Below are 27,138 nucleotides of genomic sequence, written 5' to 3'. Positions count from 1 at the left end.
CAAAACAATAACCAGGTCAGGCTTGGGTTGGAACCTATTGTTGGCCAATCAATGACAGCCAGAGAGATTTGGGTTTAAGGCATGGTCCAGATAGATATTTTTTCTTTGACTAGGTAAAAGAGGCCATTCTTTGCGTCATTTCTTACCTCGCCTTAATCACTGAATGGGAATTGCCTCGGTCAAAATCAAAATGAGACCTAGGAAAGACCTCGTCTTAAAGAGTCCAAGGTCTCCCACCGCATCCAGGGCCATCTCCAATTGTTCTGATCTATATCTTGCCACGGGGCCAAGAGGGAGAAAGTAAAGTTGGTGACTTTGCACAGCCCTCCATCCCTTAAATCCAATTCACTTGCAAGTCATGGCATCACCTGCCTGATGTCATGGTCCTCTTCAACAGTGAAGGACCAAAAACAAAAAGGAATGAAGGACAAACAATAACCACAAAAAGCTATTTTTGTGCATCCTTAGAGTTTGCTTTGCTCAGAACTAATTCTTCTTTGAACATGCTCTCCCCTCTAATTCCCGTGTTCTTCCTTTCCCCCATTTCCTTGTTTAGAAAAATATAACTTTGCGTGTGCATTCTACCCTCCTTTGACCAACAAAGGTGAGAGTAAAATTCAGGTGTCAGCCAATTCCCCTACTCATTCCTCAATTGTACAGAATTATACTTGTGCACCCTGACAGCATGAAAATAATTTCTCCAACTTTCCCTTTCAACTGCCCTCCCCACAGTGTATTTCTCTTCAACTCCTTTTCCACTCTTCAGTTAAGATTTTCTAGACAAAACAGAGTCAATCCTAGGTCCTCTTTCTATGACTCCTAAAGAGTCTCCTCTATTCTCCTCTCCTGGAGTGCTCTACCCAGGGGAAGGTACACTTCCATGGCCAAAAGTTGCCTTTCCTCCTTTGGGTTTACTGGCTACATTTCTTGTTCAAAGAACAAATCTTAAGTCCAATTCAGTCTGGAGCTCATAGATTGGACACCCACCCACCTAGCACAGGATGAACATAATTACTAAGTAGTAACTGTTTCTCTTTTACCCAGAAACCCTGAGGGTCTTCTCCTCCCAGTTTGATTTTTGGGGTATTTTTTTTTTTTTTTTATTAAAAAGGGCCATCCCTTGAGTAACTATTTAAAGAGGCCTATTCATTGCATGGGTGCATCTCACTCAAAGTGAAAATCTGATCAGACCTTAGCCTAAAATGGCCAAGGTCCCTCATTGTATCCTGGGCTGTCTCCAGTCATTCTGATGAATATCAGGCCACTGGATGCAGATGGCTCTGGAGGAGAAGGTGAGGCTGGTGACCACGCACGGCCCTCCCTCACTCAAATCAAAGTGAAGTGCAAGTCACGTCATCATCTTGATGTCATGGTCCTCTTCGAGAACAGACAAACACGATGACAGGATACAGAGGAAAGACATGTATCCTATTAGAACATAATGAGTTTATCCTTTTTTAGTCCCTTATGAGTGCTCACTCAAGTTCACCTTTCTTTCACTTGAATCCTGTAGATGCACTTCAGAATTTCTATATAGCTCTGGTCTTTTCATCAGGAACGTTTCAAGTTCTCTCTCTTTAAAGATCTATTTTTTCCACAGTAGGATTGTATTCAATTTTTCTGGTTAAATTACTCTTGGTTATAAGGCTTATATCCTTTGTGTTTTAGAATACCATATTCCAAACTCTCTACTCCTTTACCACAATGACTGCTAAATTGTGTGCAATTCTGATTGTGGCTCCACAGTACTTGAGTTCTTTCTTTCTGGCAGCTTCTAGGATTTTTTTTTCTTTGATCTGCGAAACTGGATTTTGGTTATACTTGTGCTGTAGGTTTTCATTTTGGAGTTTTTTTAGGAGGTAACTAGTAGAGTCTTTCTGTTTCCACTTTGCCCTCTTGTACTAGGATATCTAAACAGTTTTCTTTTAAAATTTCTTGAAATATATCTAGGATATATATAATATAATATAATATCTAGGCTCTGTTTTGGTTATGACTTTTAGGTAGTCCAGTGATTCTTATTTTTTCCCCTCCTTGATTGATTTTCCAGGTTACTAGTTTTTGATAAGGGATAGTTTATAATTTTCTTCTATTTTCTTTAGTCTTTTGACTTTATTCTAATAATTCTTATCATCTCACAAAGTCATTGGCTTCTATTTAATCCATACTAATTTTCAGGGAGTTTGTTGCTGGGGCAAGGTTTTGTACCTCTTGCTTGCCCTCTCCTATTCTTTTTTCCATTACTTTCATTTTCCCCCCTAACTTTTTCGTCTAACACTTTTATTTCAGTTATAAAAACATCTCAAACTTTTTAAAGAACTCTTATTTCATTTCATTTCAGCTTTCCAGGAATTCAAGCTATATTCGTGCCCAAGTTGTGTTTTCCTTTGAGGCGTTGCTTATAGATGCTTTGACATTTCCCCTTCTGTCACTGTGCCTGACTTTCTGGACTTCAAAATCATGCCTTCACTGCTGTCTCATCCTGGACTCTCCTTACTCAGAACAGCCTACTACTCATTACCTGCTGGCACTAAAATATTCCTCTGCAAATCCAGCTCCCCTGTTCCCACTGGTGACTGTCTCCTGGATCCTTCATTTTGTAAAGGAGACCAGACTAGCCTATCTTAAATCCCATCCTGGCCCTCTTCCTGACTTTTTGAACTTCAAAATTATGGCTCAGTGACAGGTACCCTCTCTCCCCACTTTTCAGGTACATTTTGTATGCTGCTTTCCCCTCACTGGAATATAAGCTCCTTAAGGGTAGGGACTGTCTCTTTGTATCCTCAGTGCTTAGAACAGGCCCTGGAATATAGCAAACAATAAATGTTTATTTCCTTCTTTCTTTCTTTTCCCCCTCTTTTCCTCCCTCATTCTCTCTCTCTTCTTCTAAGTTTGTGTCTTAAGTATGCCTGTCACCATAATTCTAATGAAGGATTCTTCTTTTTGTTTGTTCATTCTTCCAGCCTACTTACTGACTTCAGACTCTATGTTAGGTCAGGTCCCACCACTTGTCAAGTCATGCAATTTACTCAGAACTCTTCCTGATTTTCTGCCTTCCTCACCCATACATCCAATCAGCTGCCACATTGTGCTCATCTCCCATCTACAACATTCCTATAATCCATTTACTTCTCTCTCTCCACAGGGAAATGCCATCGCTCAGAGACTCATCACCTCTATCTGGCTTCTTTCAACAGTCTTTTAATTCATGTACTAGATTCTGTTTCTCTTTCTTCCAAAGTGCTCACACAGCTACCAAAATAATCTTACTAAAGCACAAGTTCAACCATGCCAGTGCCCCGCTGAAGATCCTTCAGTAGCACCCTATTGTTTCCATAATAAGCTACAAATTTTCCTTCCTATCACCAACACTAACTGCTGACCAAGCACCCCATCTGGATGAGTATGTCCAAAAGGCCCAAGAGTGGTAGCAACCCAAAAACTACCAGTTCTGCTTCCATTTCAGCTCTCACTGCTGCCACCCCAGGAAGCAACCAATCCATGTGGAGATACCACCTGCCAACTGCTTCAGTGGGTGTTGCAGTAGGTGGGCAGGTAGTCCCTGCCTCCTGAGAGGCAACAGTCACTGAAGACCCAGGAAATAATTTCTCATGGTCAAAGTTTTGGGCCTTATCAAACAGCTGAACATCAGAAATGGATATGGTTATCAGTAGAAAGGTATTAAGGAAGATGCACTACCATCTGCTTTGTAACAACATCCTCATGACCACAGGGTCTTTCCAGTTGACTTGCAACTGAAAACTGCTCCACTGGAATGTCAGTCCCTTGGGCATGTTGTAGGTGGTCTTACTAAACTGTTTTTTAATTGTATCCACTGATTCATCCATCCATTCATTTATCCACTCATTTATTTAGCTTGGCGTTTAAAGTCTTTCTTAATCTGGCCACCCCTACCATTACAGGCTTAATACACATTATTCCTCTTCATGTATTTGCCATTGGAGCACAGGGGTGGGGAACCTCTGGCCTCAAGGTCACATGTGGCCCTCTAGGTCCTCAAGTGCAGCCCTTTGACTGAATCCAAACTTCACAGAACAAATCCCCTTAATTAAAGGATTTGTTCTGTAAACTCGGACTCAGTCAAAAGGCCATACCTGAGGACCTAGAAAACCACACATGGCCTCGAGGCCACAGGTTCCTCACTCATTCGAGCCAAATGGTCTATGCTATTTTTGATCCCTATCTCTGGACTTTTGCACAGTCCATGCCCCATAACTTGAAGGGATTTCACTTTTACCTCTCAGAATCTCTAGCATCTCTTACGGCTTGCTTTATGTGCTGCTACTTCCTAGGGAAAACTTGTTCAGACTCCCTAATCATTAGTATTCCTGGCCGTTCTAAATCATCATTATAGTCTTATCTCTTCACATGAGATAATGTGAATGTAAGTCACTTGAGGGTGAGACTGTTTGTTCAGTTTTGTCTTTACATCCCACTGCCTAGTCCAGCGTCTGGTGTATCACAAGCATGTCAGTGCTTGTTAAACTGGACCCATGTGAGGTAATGCTGACCCTGGTGGAACGGCTCAGCTCTGGGTCCTCTATAGTCCTGAGGACTTTATAGAGATGAGGTAAATTCTGGCATGCACTCATCAAATACCAATGGCCTGGACTTAGAAACTGAGTTGAATTTGGACTCTGACATTTATAAACTGTATGATCATTACCAGTCACTTAATCTCTGTGGTGCGATGATGAGCTCAGATTCAGCCTCAGACACTTTCTAGCTGCGTGAACCTTGGCAAATTTCTTAACCTCTCTCATCACTAAATTAAGGATAATAATAACATCTTCCTTACAAGGCTGTTGTGAGGATCAAATGAAATGATATAAATAAAAACATTTTGAAAAATCTTAATGTTTTACATAAATATAGCCTTTATTATCTGTGAAAATTAAGTAAAAAATATTTGTACTACCTACCTCCCAGGACGAGATGATGAGAGTAAATCTTTTACAAAAAAAAACCTTAAAGAACTTCCTATACAAACATGAGTTGTTAGAGTGCCCTAAACTAAGTCAGACCTGCATCCCCAGTGTCTCTATCGGTCAAAATGAATCACTGGAAGGGAGCCCAAAAGAATTGTTTTTACCCCTTTGTGCTGAACTTGAAAATAACTGAAGGCTTGTCCGTACTAGTAGGGGCCACTACTAGTTAATTAGATTTTTGGTCTAGGCCAGTTCTAAAGTTACAGGGTTTGGGGGAAAGAGCATTTCTCTTGCTGACTTGCTATATTCTGTTCCTAATGAATAATGGCTAGAAAAAAGGAAAACAACACAGATGGATGCCTTGGAATATTGGGTATTCTTGAATTATCCTTTCAAGTAATTCTGAGATTGCTAAGTGACCCAAGAGAATATGCCATCAGTTTGTGCACTGGTACAGTGAGCACTGTAAATGGATACTTACTCGAGTTTTTATTTTAGTGTTGATTGTTTTAAAGCCACCCTCATTTCCCAATATATTTTGATTATACTCCCCTCTTCAAAATGTAACCCTACCTTGTCACAATGAAAAAAAAAATTAAGCAAAACCAACCAACCAGGGGCCTTGTCTGACAATGAATGCAATACATCTCAGGTCCACTGACTCTACTAAGGGGAAGTGGTGCTTAGTGAAGTAGAACCAGAAAAATAATACATACTGTGATTACAATCATGTAAAAGGAAAAAACAACAAAGAAAGGATGTATATTTCAATATCTATTATCCAGCACCAGGATTACTCAGGAAAACCAATCTATTTTTTAGCAAATACACTCATGCTATCGTATGTTGGTTTCCAAATGATTCTTCTTTTGGTGAAGAATGAACATCCGGTGATTTGTTGCCAATAGGACAACAATTCACACATGCAGGCAGCTCTCATACAAAAAAAACAACCAAAGAAAAATTCATTTTTCCAACTTTGGGAAATGTAAGTAAGAGTTTTTGCTTCATTATTCTCTGGCTTGACTTACAATGCCCAGCCATCATCTTCTTTGTGGTAGAAATATGTATATAGATGCCAAAGGAAATGCTTACCTTCATTCTGTTCAAATTCATCTAAAACCTTATCCAGGTTGTATGCCTCTGCTTGGAAATAGTTCTCCATTGGTCAGGAAGCACCACTCGAGTGAATTTTTTAAACCTAAAAGGTAAAACAAAATCAAGTTTGTATTGAATTTGGCATCGTTAAAATACTACAACATGCAAAGCCCAAGTCAGACAGGAGTAAATGTGTTTATAACCTATATTTAAAATGGGGGCAAATCCAAAATACACTTTCTAAATCAACTGCAATTGTTTCCAAATGATCAAAACAAAATTCTCCATACCATAATTCTCATCCAGGAGCTAGAAAAGCTTGCTATACTGGACACCATCATGTTCTCAGCCACCTCTCTACCTTTAACTTACATTGTTCCCAATACATAGTACGTACACCTCGCAGAAGAAGAGCCCTTCCAACAACTTTTGACAATCAGCTAAAACATTAACTGCTTTGTCAAGTCCTGCCTGATGCCTCCAGTAGGTGATAACAATTTTTCCCCCTAGGCTTTGAAAATTACATCATTTATTCTCTTTCCTCCCACTTTCCTCCTCCACTCCCCCATGAAATAATTGAGAGAAAAAGAAAACTCTCATAATAAATCTTCATAGTCAAGCAAAACAAATTCTGGCGTTAGCCATGTCCAAAAATGCACCCATCATTATAAGTCCCACAAGGATCTTTTCATATGATGTACAAAGCCCTATATACCTATCTTGGACATTTAACTAAGCTCTCTTTTTGTTACAGTTATTTACACATGTATAAAAGGAAAACTTCCAGAGGGTTTAGATGAAGAGACAAGGACAAAAAGGAAATAAAGTAAGGTGTGGATAGGTAAAAAGCTCCGGGACAAACCCTCACACCGATTCCCTGAAGACACAAAGTCTTGGTTTTGTACTTTTCTGTTATATTTATTGCGTATGAAGAGTTTTCTGAACTGAGAGATGGTATTGACTTGCACTGACAGAGTTTCTTTAACTGTGATGTTTTCTGCATCAATAAAGTTGCTCATCCGGTCTCTCACCTCTGCTGCAGAAGGTGAAATTCTGATGGGCTGATTCTTCAAATGCCAAATGCACGTTTGTCTAAAAGACTATTTCACAGAGAACTCACACAAAGCAAGTGCTCACATGGAGGTCAGAAGAAGCAACATGGGGACACTTTCAAAGTCCCTCTGAAGAACTCGAGAATTGATTGGGAAACATGGGAGACACCGGCACAGGACCACCCAGCATGGTGTGCCTGCATCAGAGACAGTGCTACGCTATCAGCCAATAGCGCTAATGAATATCAGCCCAAAAAACTGAAACAAAATTCTGTCCAAGACTACAGAGATATATCCTAGTGGGATTTATACCAGGGATGCAAGGATGGATGAACATTAGGAAAACAATCAACATGATTAACCATATTAAAAACCAAGCCATTCAAAACTACATGATCATCTCTCAATAGCTGCTGAAAATGTCTTTGACAAAGTACTGCTAACATTCTTTTATGTTAAAAAAAATCCTACAAACTAGAGGCACAGAGCAACCTTTTTTTTAATATTATAAAAAGCTTCCATTTAAAACTAAAAGCAAACATTATATGTAATGGAGATACATTAGAACCTACTACAATAAATACAAGTGTGAAGCATGGATGCCCACTCTCCCCAATATTATTTGTTATAATTCTGGAAATGAGAGCAACAGCCATAAGACAAGAGAAAGAAATTGAAGGTATAAAGAAAACTGGAGGAGACACACTTCTCTATTTGCTGCTATAATGGTATACTTGGAAAATCCCCCCCAAAATCAGCCAAGATACTAATAGAGACAATAGCTTTAGCAAAATCACAGGTTACACAATAAACCTTCAAAAAAACAATCGTACTTCCACATAACAATAACAAGAAGCAATGAGAGAAAGGGAAATCCCATGCCACATAACTATGACATGCATAAAACATCTAATGATCAACCTAACAAAGTTAGTCAATAAACACCTGTTAAGCACCTACTATACGCCATCACTGTGCTAAGCACTGGAGATGAAAAAAGAGAAAAAATCTGCCCTCCAAGTGCTCATAATTTAATAGAGGAGAAAATAAGCAAATATGTACAAATAAGCTATATGATGGATAAAGAAGTATTTAAGAAAAGATAGGCACTAGCACCAAGAGGAGTTGAGAAAGGCTTCCTATAGAAAATGGGATTTAGTTGAGACTAAGGGAAGCCAGGATGATGAAATGAAGAGGGAGTGCATTCGAGGTATGAGGGACAGCCAGAAAAAAACAATAGGGAGATAGTGTCTTGTGTAAGGAACAGCAGAGAAGTAAGTGTCACTAGATCACTGAGTATGTGGAGGAGAGTAAGGTATAGAACTGCTAAGGGGTTAGGTTATATAGAACTTTAAAAATCAAACACAAGATTTAACATTTAATCCTGGAGTTTACTGAACAGACCTGTGCTCCAGGACGATCATTTCGATGGCTGAGAAGAGAATGAATATGATTAGCAGCCAGGTGATAACAGGATCTAACATCTCTCACACTCTCCTCACAACCACCCAAAGAGGCAAATAGTGCAAATTATAATCCCTATTTTACGGATGAGGAAACAGGCTTCCTGGATGTGAAACGACTTGCTCAAGGCTATTTACCTAGGAAATGGTCACAAAACTAGGTAAGGAGAACAGAGCTGAAAACAAATGTCAGGTCTCCAGACTCAACATTCAAAGCTTTTACACTATGCTACACCATTCTCTCCAAGGTTGCTGGGCAACAAGATCAGAGGGTCTAGGATAATGATGAGTGCAAGACACAGAGCTCATGTACACAGAGATTCAATTACCATCATATTTACTGAAGGTCTCATTGAATAGGTACACAATAATCACAAGTCTGAGCACTTTCAAGGCAATACGTTTATTTCAATAAGTTTTAATTAATTTTTTTTCCTTTTTATATCAGTATAGTATCCCAGTATCCCTGCCACACAGCCATCCCATGTAACAAAAAGTATTTTTAAGACAAAAAAGAAAAAGACAACATCAGCATAATAAATCAATACTTTTTTTTAAAAGTCTGAAAATATGTGCCATGAATAACACTTGTGGGCCTCCCAGCTCTAAAAAGGGTTAGGATGGGGCTGTCTTCTCATCTCTTCTTCATTCTTTATAATTTTAGAATATTTACTTTTTAAAAAAAATGTATTTATTTTATTCTGAACTTAAGAAAAGAAGCATTTCCATAACATAGTAGAATAGGGAAAAAAAGATGATTGCACATGAAACTGCAAATTTATTATGTACAATTTGCTATTCCTTTTAAATATATAACAACCATCATGTAACTGTTTTTTCCTTTTTTTCTTCTCTCCTTCCACCCCTGCCCTACAGATGGCTACCACTAGGCACAGATGTGTGTGTGTGTGTGTGTGCGTGTGCGTGTGCGTGTGCGTGCGCATAACCATCTGTAGGATGGAAGAAAAAATGAAAAAAAGTTACACAATGACTTTGTTTTATATATTTAAAAGGAACAGCGATCGTACATAATAAATTTACATTTTCATGTGTATTATCTTTTTTCTATTCTACTATGTTATGGAAATGCTTGTTTTATTTCCTAAGTTCAGAATAAAATAATTTTTTATAACAGTCAAAATGACTTAGTTGCTCTTAAAACAATGCTGCTGTTGATGTAGACAATGTTCCCTTGGTTCTGCTCATTTTACTCTGTTATTTCATACAAGTCTATCCATGTTCTTCTAAGATCATCAAGTTCATAAATTCTTATAGCATAGTACTATTCCTTCACAATCACATGCCACAACTTGTTCAGCAAACTGATGGGCATCTTGCGATTTCCAGTTCCTTGACAACACAGAGAGAGCTGCTGTAAATATTTTAGAATATATAGGTTCTTTCCCTTTTTCCCTAATCATCTTGGAAAACACATCAGGGGTATTGTTGGGTCAAAGGGTATATAGCCACTTTAAGAACTCAAATGATTAGATCAGTTCACAGTTCCACCAACTGGCAGCTATCTATCCCCCATTACTCAGTCTCCAGTCACAGATTCAGGGTGGTATAAGAATGAGATCTGTTTTCCAGGTAGAAAGGACGCTCTGAGTGGCGTATGGAGAAAGAAGTAATTTTTGAAACTAGCAGCAGTAGAGGCAACAGTGTGGCTCAGACCTCAGGCACACAGCAGGATCTCACTTCCAAGGTCAAGCCCAGCCTGCAAAGGAATAACCTGGGTAAGAATCCCAAACCAAGGAAGAGCCCAATTCTGCCCCTCTGAGTCAACAGAGCTTTCCAGTTGGCCAATGGTGGAAGAGATCAGCAACTCTTGGTCGGACTCAAATTCAGGTCAGGAATTTAAGGTGTGTTAGAGAAAGTAGAAGAAATCAGACTTTGTTCTGGATCAGACCAACTCTGAAAGTAAGGAAAGCTAACAGGTCCCTCAGTTCCATCATTGAGATCACAAAATAACACCATACTCAAAAATCCCAAGAAAGCAATAACAGGTCCTGACCAGACCTTACCTCCAAAAGTGCTGCAGAGCTCAGCCCTAACATCAAGTCCAAAGTCAGGAAACAGGCTGGAAAAATGCCCACCTCATTCCCCCAGAAAAAGGAAGAAAAAAGAGAGAAAAGAACCCTGTCATAATAATCTGTCACAGGGACACTCAAGACAAAAAGTAGAAGAGAATGACTCCAAAACATCCACAAGCATTGCCTCAGAAAATAAACAAAGTTTGAGTATAAATTCAGCTAGAATTCCTGAAAGAGATGAAGCAAGAGTTGCTTTTTTTTTTTTGAGTTTAAAAAGCACTTGAAGAAAAAAATGGAAAAGACATTAAAACTATAGAATAAAGAATTGGAAAGGAAACTAACAGCTTCACACAAAAGGGATAGAACTTTGTCCAAGCAACAAACTCCCTAAAAATTTAAATGAACTGAACAAAGGACAATTATTCCATTGGAAAGTATTAAAACAAACTCAAAAAAAAGTATATGTTTTTTTTAAAGCATAATAGCAAAACAAATGATCTAAAAAACAGATAAAGAAGAAAAAATTTAAGTCACTAGATAACTTGAAAGTCACAGATCTTTTTTTTAAAAAGTTGGGGGGGGGGGACAAGCACCAAATTTCAAGAATTCTTCAAGGAAAAGTGCCTAAATTATCTAGAACAAGGGGGCAAAGTAGAAATAGAAAGAACTCACTGTCAGCTCCTGAATGAAACTTCATAATGGAAAATCCCAGAAACATCACAGCTCAAATTCAGAGCTTTCAGGTCAAAGAAACAATACTGCAAATAATCAGAAAGAAAAAATTCAAGTACCAAGGAGCCATGGTGAGGATAACACAAGATTCAGCAGCTACATTATGAAGAAAGGGAGAACCTGGAATACTATATTCCATAAGACAGCCAAGGATAACTTACTCAACAAAAATAAATATAATCTTATTGTAGGGGAGAAATGGAGTTTTAATGAATTAGAGGACTTCGGGCATTTCTGATAAAAAGTTCACCACTGCATAGAAATTTGAAGTTCCAACAAAGGATTCAAGAGAAACAAAGAAAGACAAAGACAACTGAAAATGATAAAGAACTCAACAAAGATAAAATGATTACATTTCGATAGGAAAAATGATATGTGTCCCCTATGATCCCTAGCACCATCATGGCTCACAGAGGCAGTTCAATTGAAAAAGACCTGGGAACAATTCTGTTAGGTCTTGATGACTTTAAAAAAAAAATGTAAATAGAGGGGGAAAGTTAGGAAAAATTATCTCAGATAATGAAGATGCACAAGTAAATATTAATAATAACAACAATAACAATAGCTAACATTTACCTAGTACTTACCATGTGCCAGGCACAGTGCTGATCACTTTATTAATAGTATATCATTATGTAAATAAGGAGGGAATGGGGAGAATGGCTGAACCTCACTTGAATCTCACTCTCATCTGAACAATCAAAAGAAGGAAGAATACATGTACACACACAGTTGAGTACAGACATATATTTTACCCTACAACAAAATAGGAGGGAAAGGGAAAAAGAGAAAAGGTGGAACTAGAGGGAGGATAAATTAAGAGAGATCAGTCCTAAATAAATAAATTCTAAGGATGTGCAAAAATATTTGTAGCTCTTTTTGAGGTGTCAAAGAATGGAAATCTGAGGGGATGGCCATTATCCATCCAGGCACAGTGCTTCTTAAACCCATATGGGGTCATGACCCGCAGTTTAATAAGTGCTGAAGGAAATGAAAATTCACAAATGGAAAAAGTTTAAGAAGCCCTGATCTAGGGAACAGCTAAGCATGGTAAAGTACAGAAATGTGATGGAATACTAACTACTCTGTGGAATAATGACCCACTAGAAATCTGGATGACTAATGAAGAAACATGCAATCCACTGCCTGATAGAAATGAAGGACTCAATGTACAGAATGAGATAAATATTTTTGAGGACACGGTCAACGAGGAAGTTAGTTTTACCTGACTACACATGGTGATGGGTTTCATTTTACTTGTGTTCTCAACGGGAGGGACAGTTATGGAAGGATGATGAGAAGATTTTGGCTGATTAAAACAAAATTTAAGCGAATACAGAAAAATAAAACTATAGACCAAATTCCTTCGTGAATCCTCACACAAAAATTTTAAATAAAATACTGATCAAGGAGATTACAGCAATATATCACAAGGATCATACACTATGACCAGGTAGGATTTAAACCAGGAATGTGGGGTTGGTTCAATATTAGGAAAACTATCCACATAATTGATCGTATCAATAACAGATCATATGATTATCTCAATAGATGTATAAAAAGTCTGACAAAATACAATACCCATTCCTATTAAAAACACTAGAGAGCACAGGAATAAATGGAGTTTACCTTAAATTGACAAATAATACTTATTTAAAACCATCAGCAAGCATCATCTATGATGGGAATAAGCTAGAAGCCTTCCCAATAAAATCAGGGGTGAAGCAAGGATGTTCATTATCACCACTGTTATTCAACATTGTACTAGAAATGCAAGCTATGCAGCTCTATTTGTGGTGGTAAAGAACTGGAGATTGAGGGGATGCCCATCAACTGGGGAAAGACTGAACAAGTTGTGGTATATGACTATGATTGAATGTTATTGTGCTATAAGAAATCACAAGCAGGATGATTTTAGAAAAATCTGTAAAGACTTACATGGACTGATGCAAAGTTAAGTGAGCAGAACCAGAACATTGTACACAGTAACAGCAATATTATGTGATGAAGAACTGTGAATGAATTAGCTATTCTCAGCAATACAATGACCCAAGACAATCCCAAAGGACTCATGATGAAAAATGCTATCTGCCTCCAGAGAAAGAACTAACATTTTCTGAACACAGAGTGAAAAGTGCTCTGTTTCTTACGTTCTCCCTTCTTTCCTGTCTTTTTGTTCAAGTCTTCTTGTACAAAATGACTAATATGGAAATGTTTCACATGATCGTATGTGTATAATCCACATAAAACAGCTTCTTGTGTCAGGGATGGGAGACAATAGAGGAACACAGCATCTGGAACGCAAAACTTTAAAAAAAATCAATATTAAAAGTTGTTTTTACATGTAATTGGGGAGAAAAATAAAATACTGTTTAAATAATTTAAAAAAAGAAAAAGCACATTTCTGAACTCTGACCAACACAACGCTCACACATGACTCCTGAGGGCTGATGGTGAAACGTGCTTCCCACTCCTGACAGAGAGGTGATGAACTCAGAACGCAGACTAAGACATTTTTAAAAAGAAACAGCCAACATGAAATTTTGTTTTGCTAGATTACATGTTTGTAAGAGTTTTTGTTTTTCTTGATTTCTCAGTGTGGTTGGGGATGGCAGGGACGAAAGAGAGAGAAGGATGATTTTAAAAATATGACTAGAGGACATCAAGTTCAAGATGGAATGGGAGACCTGAGGTCAGCAGTGAAGTCAGTGCTGGAAGAGTAGATTAAAGAATCATTATCACGGAGAAGACAAATGAGTTAAAGGGAGGTGAGGAGACCACCAAGTGAAATGGTATAGAGGAAGAAGAGAAGGCCCAAGATAAATTCCGATGGATGAAGATTCAGCAAAAAGGAGACTAAGAAGGAATAATCAGATATACATGGGGAAACCAGGAGAGAGCACAGACTATCAAGGACGAGAGAATTGAAAACAGCATCAAAGACTGCAGAGAAGTCAAGAAGGATTGAAAAATGCCATTCAATTCGGCAATTAAGAAATAGTTAACTTTGGAGAGAGCAGTTTGGGTTGAATAATGAGGTCAGAATTCAAAGTTAAGAAGCAAGTGAGAGGAGACAAAGTAAAGATATGCCAAGACAGCTGGCAGAGATGGATGCATCGAGAGGATTTTTTGAGGAGTAGGAAACACAAGCATGTTTCTCTGCAGTAGAGAAGTAGTCCGTAGAAAGGGACAGACTGTCAGAGAGTGGGGATGAGAAAGGGGCAATCTCCTAGAAAAGATGGGATAGAATAGGATCATTTGCATACATAGGAAAGTTAGCCTTGCCAAGAAGAAAGGGCACTTTTTCAAGTAAGATAGGGGTGAGGAAGGAGGTAGCAGTAGAAGGCATTTGGGTAATATGAGAAGAAGAAAGGAGAAAAAGGGAACTCTCAATGAATGGCCTCAACTTTTTCAGTAAAATATGAAGCAAGGTTCTTAGGTGAGAGGGTGGGATCATGGAATGCTATAGACGGTGCGATAGTATCTGTTATTCTCTCTGTGTCTTTGTCTCTTTCTTTCTCTCTCTCTCCACCCTAAGAGACACACAAGAGGTGATAAGTGCCAGATCAAAATATTGCCACAACTATCTCCTCTCCTCAGATCCCACTGAAGACAAGCCTGAACCCTCAGATCACCACTCTTTGTTCCACCACCCAAAGAGCCATGCTGGAAAGGAGTGAGGCAAGGATCCACTCCCACTTCATTACCATCAATACCAACTAACATATTCCCTGCTCAAGAGCCCTGGGAATAGCAGTGCACATTAGACCATCAGCACTACTTCTAGCTCATCCCCAGTGATAATAATCCAGGGATGTTACCCTTGGAGAGATGCTACATAGCAAATAATTCTGCAAAAATTTTGCCCTCATTACAAAATAATAAAAAAAAAATAAAATAAATAAATAAATAAAAAATAAAAAAAATAAAATTTTGCCCTCTCACCTTGCTAGTAGCCATGGTTATCAATGATCCAAAAAATAGTTGTCACCACTCAAATCCTTAGCCCTTTCAAAATTCAAATCAAAACTGATAACAATAGCTAGCATTCACAAAGTACTTTATATTTTTTAAAGTGCTTTACATGTCTTATTTGAGCCTCAGAAAAACCTTGTGCCATAGGTGTTGCTGTCTTCATTTTATATATGAAGAAATGGGGAAAAAGAGGACAAGTGATTTATCCCCAAAGCTGCCCTGCTAGCAAGTTTGTGAGACTGAATTAGAAATTATTCTTCATATTCACAGAGCACAGAGAATGGCACATAGTAGGCACTTAATAAAGGTTTGTCCATTAACTTTTTGAAAGTTCAATCCTCTCACTTTACAGAGTGGGAAGTTCAGACTTAAGAAGGGAAAATGACTTGCCCACAATGTGGCCAGCAGTGAAGTCTAGGTCCTCTGAATTAAAATCCAATGCTCTTTCCACTGAACCTAATTGTCTCCATACTCTTCTCTTTGCACCTTTGAAGTGTATGGAGTGCTCAAGAAAGACTAGCACCTCTGTTGTGAGGACCTGCTGAGACCTTTTTAGGGCTGCTCATTTACCTTTGGTGTCCACCTGATTCACCAAACTCTCACTTGTGGCTGCAAGAAGATGTAGCATACACAGTGGCCATGATCCAGTAAAATCATCTCAGCAGAGAGGCTAAACCAGGTTGAAGGCAACCTATAGGCTGCAGACCTGTCAGTGAGTTAGGGGATGTCTATCCCAAGCACGTGAAGATTTCCACTGGAGGAATGGGTGGATGAGAACAATTTGTTCCAATAACCATTAAGGCTGCTAAAGAGGGCACCGTGGAGCACTCAGAGCTTGGTAAAACACTGAAGACACCAGGCCATTGCCAATCATCTTGACTTTTGTCCTGCCACTGGACTTCAATGACTCTGGAAGAGAGTAAGGTTGACGACTTTGTACAACTCTGCTTCACTAACATCCAATTCACATAGCAAGTCAACATGTCATTCATGATGTCACTAGTCCTCTTTGAAAACAAAGGACAAACAACAACTAATAGCCTCTAGTCCATATGCTAGTACCACTTTGGGAGAGCACTTCGTTTATCATGCCACTGTAACAAGAGTGTCAACGTCTTTCTTGCTATAGTACAACAGGACAAAACTTCCTGCTCTTCCTACTTTGTAGAAACCCAGTCTCCCATATTTGAACATTTCTTTTCCTAGGATAGCAGCAGAGGGGTAGGGGGAATGCTTAATGTGGAGCCAGAGGACCCAAATCCCAATCTTGTGCTGCCATTTATTTGCTGTTATGACCTTGGGGTAAATCACTTAATCTGAGTGTCTCTTTTGTCACCCACAAAATGGTAAGACCTACAATACGCGTACTATACAATATCTTATTGAAGAACATGTTTCTTAGTCCTTACAGTCCTATAGACTTAAGACTTTATACTCAACATATGAATGTCTGTGATTTCACTGAGGTGAGTGCTCTTTCCAATATATAGAACATAACACACATTCACTCCTTCTTATCCTGTACTTCTCCTCCTGTCCATGTAAATCCATAAATCCTCCATAAAGTACCCCAAACACTAGAAGCTTTTTTTCTGTGTCAGTGGTTCCCAACGTTTTTTGTTCCTTGAGCTTTTTTCAACAACAACAAAAAAAGTGTTCCTGGGCAATTTAATTTACTATTCATAATGTTATTTTAGATTTATTCAGTAATATTTATAGCAACTATAATGAAAACTTTTGCCCCCAAAAGGCTTGATTTGTCCAGCCTAGCATTCTGCATATAAATTAAATAAATAAGGTGACAATATATAGCCTTGTTATACTCCTTTTCCAATCTTAAATCAGTCAGTTGTTCCATGTTTGATTCTAACTGTTGTTTCCTGACCCATAGACAGGTTCCTCAGAAGACAAGTAACTCCCTGTACTCTCATCTCCTTGAGGACTTGCCACATTTTCTTGTGATGCACACAGTCAAAGGCTGCAGTCAATGAAGCAGAAGTAAATTTTTTTTCCTGGAATTGCCTTGCTTTCCCTATAATCTAGTGAATTTTGGCAATTTGGTCCTTAGTTCTTCTGCCTCTTCAAAAACCAGCCTGCTCTTCTGGTAATTCTTGGCTCCCATATTAGTGAAGTCCAGTTTGCAGAATTTTAAGTATAACCTTGTTGGTGTGTGACAAGAGCACAACTATTTGGGAATCTGAACACTCCATGGCACTGCCTTTCTTCAGGAATGGGACGTAAACTGATCTTCTCCAAGCCAGCAGCCACTGCTGAGTCCAAATTGGCTGGCATATTGAGTGCAGCACTTTAGAGACATGATCTTTTGATTTTAAATAGTTCACCTGAGTGCAGCACTTTAGAGACATGATCTTTTGATTTTAAATAGTTCACCTGGAATTCCAACACCTCTACTAGCCTTACTGTTAGCAATACTCCTTATTTTCTGGACTTCAAAATCGTACTCCAGTATCAGGTATTTTCCTTACACTTCACCACCTCTTTTCAGCTCCCTTTTGTGTTGTATTCTCTGTTGGAATGCAAATTCCTTAAGGGCAGGGCCTATCTTCCTTTTTCCTTTCATTTATATCCCAACACTCACCCTAAGTGAGTACTTGCAAAGACCTTGGCCTAAGGGGCCCAAGGTCTCCCAGTGCATCCTGGGCCATCTCCAGTCATCCTGAGGAATATCAGGTCACTGGATTCAGATGGCTCTGCAGGAGAAGTGAGGCTGGTGACCTGCACAGCCCTCCCTCACTCAAAACAAAGTCAAGTGCAAATCATGTCATCATTTCTCTGATGGCATGGTCTTCTTTGGCAACGAAGGACAAACACGAGCCCAACACTCAGCACAGCACCTAACACATGGTAAGCATTTAATAATGTTTTTTTTCCTTCATTTCCTCCAAATTTTGTCAATCTTCAAAATATCTCTTCTACCCAGCCCATTCTCTCTACTCCCATTGGTCCTGAGCTAATTTAAGCCCTTAAAACCTTTAGCCTAGATTGTTACAATAATCTCCTTATTGGTCCCCTCATCATGAGTTTCTCTCTTCTTCTATCCATACACCCCACAGAAACCAAAGTGATTTTACGAAAGAATAAGTCTGAGCCTGTCACTCCTACTCAAACTTCAGTGATCTTTATGCCTCTAGGATCAAACATTGTTTCATCTTTTTAAAAAGTTTTATTTCTTTTCAAGTTTTATAAATGTACACAAATGGTCACATAGTACATGTGCATGATTTATAAATATACACATACTTAGGTGCACACTCAAAAATTTTTACGGGTGTAGGAATTCAAAAAAGTTTGGAAAACGCTGGACTCTAAGATTTCTGAGGTCCCAACAATGCTGCTTTATGTATTGTTCCACCATCAAACAAGCTTAAACAAAAGTAAAAGCACTTTGATCCTAGGCAAGAAGAATCTATTTTCTTCCTAGAGTAACAAAATAAGTAGGCTTGCGGACAGAAGTCAATGATAGATAAGGCTGGAACCTAAAAGTACTGCAGAAATAAAACTGAACTTGGTGATAATATGAAATATGAAGCATACTAAAGACAAAACTGATACTGAAACTGTAGAAAACCAATATACAGCGTCACACTTGCATTATTATGTGTCCTAAATCAAATCTGAAAGAGAAATTAAAAAATAATCATTTACTTACCTTTTCCCCTCTTACACACGAGATAAGAAAAAGACTCTATGCTTCTTCATGGTGTCAGTGACCCCATTAGCCAGTCTTGCTCATTCAGAGTTCAATTTGATCCTAAAGAAAAAATACATTGTCCATTACATCTACTAAAGCTAGAGACCCCCTTTTTCCTGTCATCCATCTGTCTCATGCCATGCAAATAAGACCAATGGGATTGAAACCCTTGTCGTTTCCAAGCCAAAGACCTAGGTATCATGGAAAGTAAGAGTAAACCCAATTTATTCTGTTAAAAGGACTGTCAAATGTAAAAGGATTGTGTCAATGAACAAATCAGGATGTTTTGCCAGTTCTGTTATTTTTCACTACAAACCGAGGCAGTCGTTGTCTCCCCAATGACCTTGACTGGAATGCTAATTCATGAAGCTACAACTACAAAGTCAATTATTTTATATTACAATAGACCTTCCAAGAATCAAGAACTAACAAAGCAGATGCCAAACAAGAATGTCAGCTATTAGTGTGATCCTGCACACACACAGAAAGCTTGTGATGCCTTTCAAAAAGTTTCCCGCTGCGAATTCTATTGTCAAACAACTGTTTTTCCTCCAAATGGCTTTTCTTATGATACCAGTCTCCCTCCCTGTCTGGAAGCATTTGATCTTACAACAGTATGACCTCCTGACAGCAGGGTAATGTAAAAGCTCTTTCCTTCTCCTATACATTTACTAATATTCATAATATCAGACAGAGTTGATAAGGTTTAAGAGTCTGACCTAGTCTCAGATTAGAAAATAGCTAATAATTTATGGCTGAAAATACTCCCATCATATATATATGCAACCAATGACAAGATGTGGAGCTGGGACAGAGCTTAGGTGTCATTCACTACAACCTTATCATTGACTTCCCTGTAACCTTTGACACTGGTGATCATCCCCTTCTCCTGGATACTCTTTTCTGTCTAGGTTTTTGTAATACTGCTCCCTTCTGGATCTTACCCATCTGACTGCTCATTCTCTGTTTCCTTTGCTGGATCTGCCTCCACCCACTAAAGTTTCTCCCCAGCCCAATCCATCCTCCACATGGCTGTCAGATTGATCTTCCTTAAAGCACAGGTCTGAGCATGTCATACTCCATATTCTATAAACTCCAGTAGCACCCTTTCACCTCCAAGAAAAAATACAAAACACTGTTGGGCTCTTAAAGCTATTCATAACTTGGCTCTTTTCTATCTTTCTGGTCTTCTTACAGCTTATGTTTCCCCCAGTACTCTGTGATAAAGTGACGTTGGCTTCCTCCTCTTCACATAAGGTACTTTTTAAACCTGATTTTGTGCATTTTTACTGGCTGTTCAGTGCTTAGCACAGTTCCTGGAACATATTAGGCACATAATGAATGCTCACAAACTTGACTCTACTTGAAAAATATATAGTCTGGAACAGATAGCCTAGAGAGAATTAGGTGGCCCAGTGGGTAGAGTCCTAGACCTGGTAGACCTGGTAGCTGTCAGGAAGACTTGAAATGAAATCTGGCCTCAGTTACTTGCTACCTCTGTGACACTGGATAAGTCAGTTAAAATCTGTGCTGCCTCAGTTTCCTCATCTGTAAAATGGGGATAATATCAGGACCAACTCCCAGAGTTGTTGTGAGGGTAAAATGAGATAATGTTTGTAAAGTGCTCTGCAGAACCAGGTAAATGCTAACTATTACTATTAAAAGCAATTTCCCTGGGTCAAACAGATAAGTGTGTGAGATTCAAGTCTAGGTCTTCAGACTACAAAATCCATAGCTCTTTCCACTACAAGAAATTCATCAAATAAAACAAAACATCAAAAAATAGTAGAAGCCTCAAAAATCATCTACTTCAAAATCTCTCTTTTTTACTGAGGAAACTGTAGCCTAAGAAAGAAATCAACTTGAAAGGATGTCTATAATGGAGTATCCCAAGTTTTTCTATATTTAGGCCTGTGCTACTTAACATTTTTGCCAGTGATTAAGATAAAGATGTTGATGGAAGGTATGCATATCAGAGATGCAGCTAATACATAATTGGGGTAGATAGGAAGCACACTGGATGATAGGCAGGAATCTTAAAGATTTCACTTTTTAACAAAATAGTCAAATCAAATGTGATTAAATTTAATAGGGACAATAGAAGTCTGAAGAGGAACCTTGATTCAAATGATGGAAAATTTGCCTTGCAGCTAAGGAGTTCTGGGTTTACTGCTTCATACTATCTGTGTGAGACCCCAAAGTAAATCACTTAACTCCTAAGGAAAAGACAAGCTAGCCTAACTGAAGCAGCAAGGCTCCCCAAAGAAGAGCTAGCCTACAGCATGTATCAGCCGAGTCACACCAACACCAATGCCATCTTGATCACCCTCTCTCTTCAGATCTGACAAAGACAGTCCAAAACCCTAAGAAAATGGTGGTTATGGTTATGATTGTTGTCCTTCATTCTGGAAGAGGACCAAAATGACATCACCATGATAAATGAAGTTCTAATGTGTACGTCTGTGCCTGATCAAACCAATATGAGCTTGGAATGCTCTACCACAGATTGGGCACAGAACATTTGGGGTGGTTACTCCAAATTTGCACATCCTACATTTTCTTTGAGCTGTTTCAATTCTGCTTTGCTCATAGAACCAAGCACCCTTTCTGATGTGAGCACACCATGCTGAGCAGTCCTGTGCCAGTGTCTCCCATGTCCCACAATCAAATCCAAAGTTCTTGAGAGAGACCTTGAGAATGTCCTTGTATCATTTCTTCTGATCACTATGTAATCGCCTGTCCCATGTGAGTTCTCCATAAAATAGTCTTTTTTGGCAAGCGTACATTTTGCATTCAAACAACATGGCCAGCCCATCTGAGTTGCACTCTCTGAAGCACAGTTTGAATACTTGGTAGTTTAGCCTGAGCAAGGACTTCAGTGTCTGGTACCTTATCCTGCCAGGTGATCCTCAGAATCTTCCTAAGACAGTTCAAATGGAAGCGATTCAGTTTCCTGGCATGGCGGTGGTAAACTGGGGTGTAGAGTATGTTCAGGGAGGATCAGTACCTTTGGTGTGATGGCTGCCGAGCCCTTTTCCAGGCTCTTTCCACCTTTGGTGTCCACCTGTTCCACCCAACTCTCACCTGAGAGAATGAAATTAGTAGACAGAGATTGAAAACAAGTGATACAGTGAGGAATGACAGTCTTTTGGAGAAGACAAGATAGAATGGAATCACAGTAGAATGTAGAAGAGTAGATGTAGAAAGTGTAGAAGACTCAGCCTTGGTAAAGAGATGGGTCATCTCATTATGTGATGGGGCACCTCCTATGAAGGAGGAGATAGTGGCAGAAGACACCAGAGTGATAGAAGGTGAGGAAAAGGGGAGAAGAGGGAGCTGTGATGGCAATCAAAATGATAAAGTACCATTTTTCTTACTGATAATAATAAAAATGAAGCAAATTCACTGTCATAAAAATTTCCTCCTGAAAGTTGTGCATTTGATAAATATGAGAAAATGAATTTTCATTAAATCAATGCAAATTCCTCCAACTGATCTTCTGTTAAATAAAAAGTAGCTGAAATTATAAAAAGTTAAAACTATAAGCACTTTTAGCACATTTTCCAGTTTAAGAGATGCCAGCTCTGCAAATTACTTATTCTTACGAATTCTTACTAATACTTTGACTTCGTCTACAGGAGAAATTGCTATTTTGCTTAAAAGACTCTCTCTGAATGGATGAGAAATACACTTGCCACGGACAAATATCACATATGTTGTCATATTCCACCTGAATATAAATAGTTAATATAGCCTTTCCTTGTGATACTATGCAAAAATAGGTATTTGAAGAATTATATTTTGGCTACAAGAAGATAAGAGAGTCCTAGTTTATGAAATAAAGCAGTACAGATTTTATTCCATTCATAACATTGTATTTGCAGGAAAGTTTCCTACCAGAATTATTAAAGCTGAAACATGAATCTCGATTAGTGGCTAAGAAAGAATGATGAGTACTAATACCAAGATGACACCATTCTTGTGAAACTTGATGGCGAAAAACAAGTCTACTCTTCATATTAACAATATTGTTGTTGTGGGTAATTTGTAAACATGAAAATTTGTGTTGAGATTCATCTTATGTTATTATAAAATTGATATTCATTCAAATAATCAAATGGATCTATGATCTCACAGTTCCACAAGTGTCTTCTGATGCTCACAGCTCATTCCTGTCCTAGGTGACTCTCCTCCCTATCCTCCTAAGAGTTCTTCAAAGAGTGTCTGCCCCTGTCTTCAGTTCCTCTGACATCAAGAGTGGAGTCTCAGACTGTTCAGCTGTCACCCACCATCACACAATTTTTTGGTCTTCCGAGCTCCTCACTGGCTCTTGTTCACATCTACTGCATGCCATTCCAGTGCTCTCTAAGTGATGATCATCTTTAGTTAGTGTCATCACTGATCTTACTACCATCAACAACAGTAAAATTTTGTATTAAAAAGATGAATCTTTGTTGTATAGGAAGACTGGGGTCAGGAAACAGGATCTGAAATTTCTTGAAGACAATCCAGAAAGGGGGTCCACTAAACCATACACAGGCAGCTACATGATAACAGTGGATAGAGCTTAGGGCCTAGAGTCAGAAGGACTTATCTTCCTGAGATCAAATTCAGCTTTAGACAACTACTAGTGACCCTAGTCAAGTCACTTAGCCTTATTTGCCTCAATTTCCTCATCTGTAAAATGAGCTGGAGAAGGAAATGGCAAACCACTCCAGGATCTTTGCCAAGAAAATTCCAAATGGGTCAAGGAGAGTCTGACATGATTAAAATGACTCAATGACAATGACATTTATTATTAGAACATCATTGAACAAGGTTATTTCTCTTGTTTATTTTCCACGAACTTCTAGTTGACCTTGGTGTATGGATGCGAGACACCTCGTTGAAAAAGACAACTTGTTCTGTCTAATCAAATGACTTTTTGTAATCAACAAATAAGCCTAACGGGATCTTATATTCTTTACATCTTTCAGTTAACTGTGAAAGGATAAAGATGTGGTCCACTGTTTAACTTAATTTGTGAAACTTGTTGGTTTCATACTAATAATCTCATCAAAGATATCCTGAATTTATGTATAGATAACCTTCATAAAAGATTCTGTAAAACTGGGAGAGTAACCACATAGGTCAACCGTTATTAATGTTTCCTTGATCACCTTTTTAGGGAATACATAAAATCTAAAATTTTCCCCACATTTTTACATTCTTTAGATATTTTGTAAATCAGTCTTCCAATGCTCTCACAAATGTATCATCACCAGCACTAATTTTCTCTTAATTTAAAAGATTCAATCTAGCTCCTTTTCTTGAAAGTCTTAATTCTTTATTAAATTATGAAGCAAGATTTCTAGCCAAGATGGCTGCCTAAAAACCCTGATGTTCACACCAAAGTGGACAGCAAGCAAGAAATCCAATAAGAAATTACAATAAATAATTTCTACTACCTTAAAACTGTGTAAAAAGCCATCAGAAGCCTGAGGGCAATAAGAAAGGAAGTCAAAAGTAAAACCAAAACCAAACAGAGTAGTCTCCCAGTGAGCCCAGAAAATGTCCATGAGTCCTTGCCCTTGTGTCTAAGGGAGTAAGAGGAACAGACTGCCTTAAGAAAAGCCCAAAGTTGTCAGAAAGCTCCAAGGTAAAAATCCCTGGAAAGGGGAGAGGATGCAGACAACCTGTAAGAGTGGGGCAAGAGCTGTGAGGTGATTGAAGATCCAGAACTCTGAACTTCAAAGATTTTCTTTTTCTTTTTTTTTGGAGGAGACTCCCAAAGGTGTTCAACATAGGAACTCAAAGGTACTCCAGGGCAAGACCTTCCACCCAAAAGTGAAGTTCCAATTCAGGAGAGATGAGTAAAATTAAACACCAATCAGTATCAAACATTGTTTAACTTAGAGATTCCTCAAAAGAAATACAGACCAACTCAATAATAACTGCATGCACAGACTCAGAGAAAAACAATGGGTTTGCCACAAAGGCTACAAGAACATCTAGAAGAAATGAAGCAAGAGATGAAGTATGGAACAAAGCTCTGGAGAAAAGAGAAAGGAAAATTCTCTGGAAAGAAGATAAACAGCTTAGAAAAGAAAGTAATGGACTCCCTGAAAACTAGAATAGAGCAACTAAAAATCAATGACTCCACAAGACAGTAACAAAGACTAGAATATAAAAATAAGATATCTAGTATCTAAAACAGCTCAGGAAGAAATAATTTACGAATTACTGAATTTTCTAAAAACCATCATCTAAAAAAAAAAAAGTCCAGATAATGTATTTCAGGAGATCATAAATGAAAACTGGTCAGATCTATTAGGATTAGAAAGAAAAAGAAAGAAAAAAAAAGAATCCACAGATCACCTGCTGAAAGAAACTATTAAAGAAAAGGTTCTAGAAGCGCTAAAATCAAAATCAGTGGCTCCCACATCAAAATAAAAATCCTGCAAGCACTCACAAAGAAACATTTCAAGTGCCAAAGAACTCTACAGTCAAGATCGCACAAGACCTGGAAAATACTCACAAAAATAAAGAGAAGATATTGGAATACAAGATTCCAAGCCACCAAGCAAACCTACAAAACTCAATCAGGGGCTGGGAGAAGCAGAGGTAAGAGAGGGGGAGTGTGAGGAATCTTTGATGGAAGAGAAAATTTTAGAGGTAATCATTAAAACTTTGGAAGTGGATGGCCTCACCAAGGGAGGACAGCAGTGATAGAAAAAGAAGTATACCTTGAGGGATGTTCATGTTAAAGGTGGAAGTTGAGAAAGCAAGTAACAGAGAAGTATCCCATGGCAAATCTACACGGTAGATGGGTGGCACTGGGCATCTCCATTCTACAAGAAAGGCCCTCAGGGCAAAACGAGGAGTCAAAGTGGAACAGGAGAAAAAGGCCTAGGATCAGAGTGAGAAGAGGCAAACATGAACTGAAACAAGAAAAGGATGTTGGCTATATGGTGTCAGGCAAAAGGCAGCAAGAAAAAGGGAGTGATCTACAGGGCCATGGAGGGCACATGAAAAAAGCCAATGGATTTAGCAACAAGGTCAGTGGTGACCGTGAAACGCATTGTTTCAGTAAAGAGTAGATAAGACAACCAGACTGAAAGGAGATGAGGACATGAGATCAGCAAGTATAAAATAGTATTTTCTGGAAATTTTATTTTTAAAAATGTCCCTTCTGATTTACACCTAAGGAAAATAAGGGTTTTTCCTAATCCCTATATTCTTATCCTATATTTCAATTTTCAATATTTGAAAGTAAAAATTTAAGTAACTGAAATTTAAAATCAAGATTATTGCCTAAGGGGATAAAGGGATCAAGGATTGATTAATAAGGAAGGTTTCCATTGCTCAAAATTTCAGTTAACTATTTTGTAATTTTCCAATACTGAAATTTTAAAGGCAGGAAGAGAAAGTGAGAAAAATCTCAGTTCCAGTTCCAAGTCCAGCTCAGTTACTTATCACCATATATGTGTGACCTTGAGCAAGTCACTTAATTTCTCTAGAGTTCAGTTTCCTTTTTTTTTTAAAGGAATTAAAAAAACTCTTTCCTGAGGCATAGAAAAGAAGAAAGGATAAAAACTGAAATATAACAAAATGAAGAGAAGACCAAGAAAATGTTTTTTAAATCTGTGAAGAAAAATGACAAGAATAAAGATGATATTTAAAATATTAAATGAAAGCAATTTGTAGAAATCTATGAAATGGAAGAGTTTACAACAGAAGAGGAGAGATTGATGACAAGAATGATTTTTAAAATCCTGGCTAAGCTCAAAAGGGAGAAAAGAAAATTGAGCTGAGTTGGGAGTGCAGAGTTAATGTTTCCAATTTTGCTGGTCAATGACAAAGCTACACACCTCAAAAACCCACATTTTCTGACTTAGAAAATTGTATCCTTTTGCACAGCACACTTCTTCTTCCCTGCTCATTAGAGCAGGCATTTGCCCTGAACAATCTTCTAACATGAATCATTACAAAAGAATTTCAGTATGTAGCTGGTCCACCTTGGACCCCCATTCAAGGGAATTGAATTATAAAAGTACCAGTAAGTTCTCAAAGTGAATGACTCCAAGGCAGTTTAACCTATGATCAAGTTCCAAGCATGAATAATAGTGATGGTGATGATGGAAG

At 38.3% G+C, this 27,138-nt stretch overlaps 1 protein-coding gene across 7 annotated transcripts in view; it reads right to left on the bottom strand.

Moving 5' to 3' along the window:
* Nucleotides 1-27,138, bottom strand: part of ZFYVE9 (zinc finger FYVE-type containing 9) — a 197,011-nt gene that overhangs the window by 112,335 nt on the left and 57,538 nt on the right. For 5 of the 7 annotated variants that reach the window (XM_072649451.1, XM_072649457.1, XM_072649458.1 and 2 more), the window contains exons 2-3: nt 18,973-19,074; nt 6,045-6,150 (exon numbers count right to left, since the gene is read on the bottom strand). In XM_072649451.1, the coding sequence (XP_072505552.1) occupies nt 6,045-6,114 (70 nt within the window). In that variant the 5' untranslated portion in view covers nt 6,115-6,150; nt 18,973-19,074. Of the gene's footprint in view, nt 1-6,044; nt 6,151-11,267; nt 11,288-15,872; nt 16,233-18,972; nt 19,075-27,138 lie in introns of those variants that run through there. The other 2 variants (XM_072649455.1, XM_072649456.1) reach the window with 2 other exon arrangements.

The sequence above is a fragment of the Notamacropus eugenii genome, chromosome 2, assembly GCF_028372415.1.
Source record: "Notamacropus eugenii isolate mMacEug1 chromosome 2, mMacEug1.pri_v2, whole genome shotgun sequence".
In the NCBI taxonomy this organism is placed as follows: Eukaryota; Metazoa; Chordata; class Mammalia; order Diprotodontia; family Macropodidae; genus Notamacropus; species Notamacropus eugenii.
The sequence above is the reverse complement of the archived record's forward strand: the minus strand, read 5'-3'. Positions and strand labels throughout refer to the sequence as shown.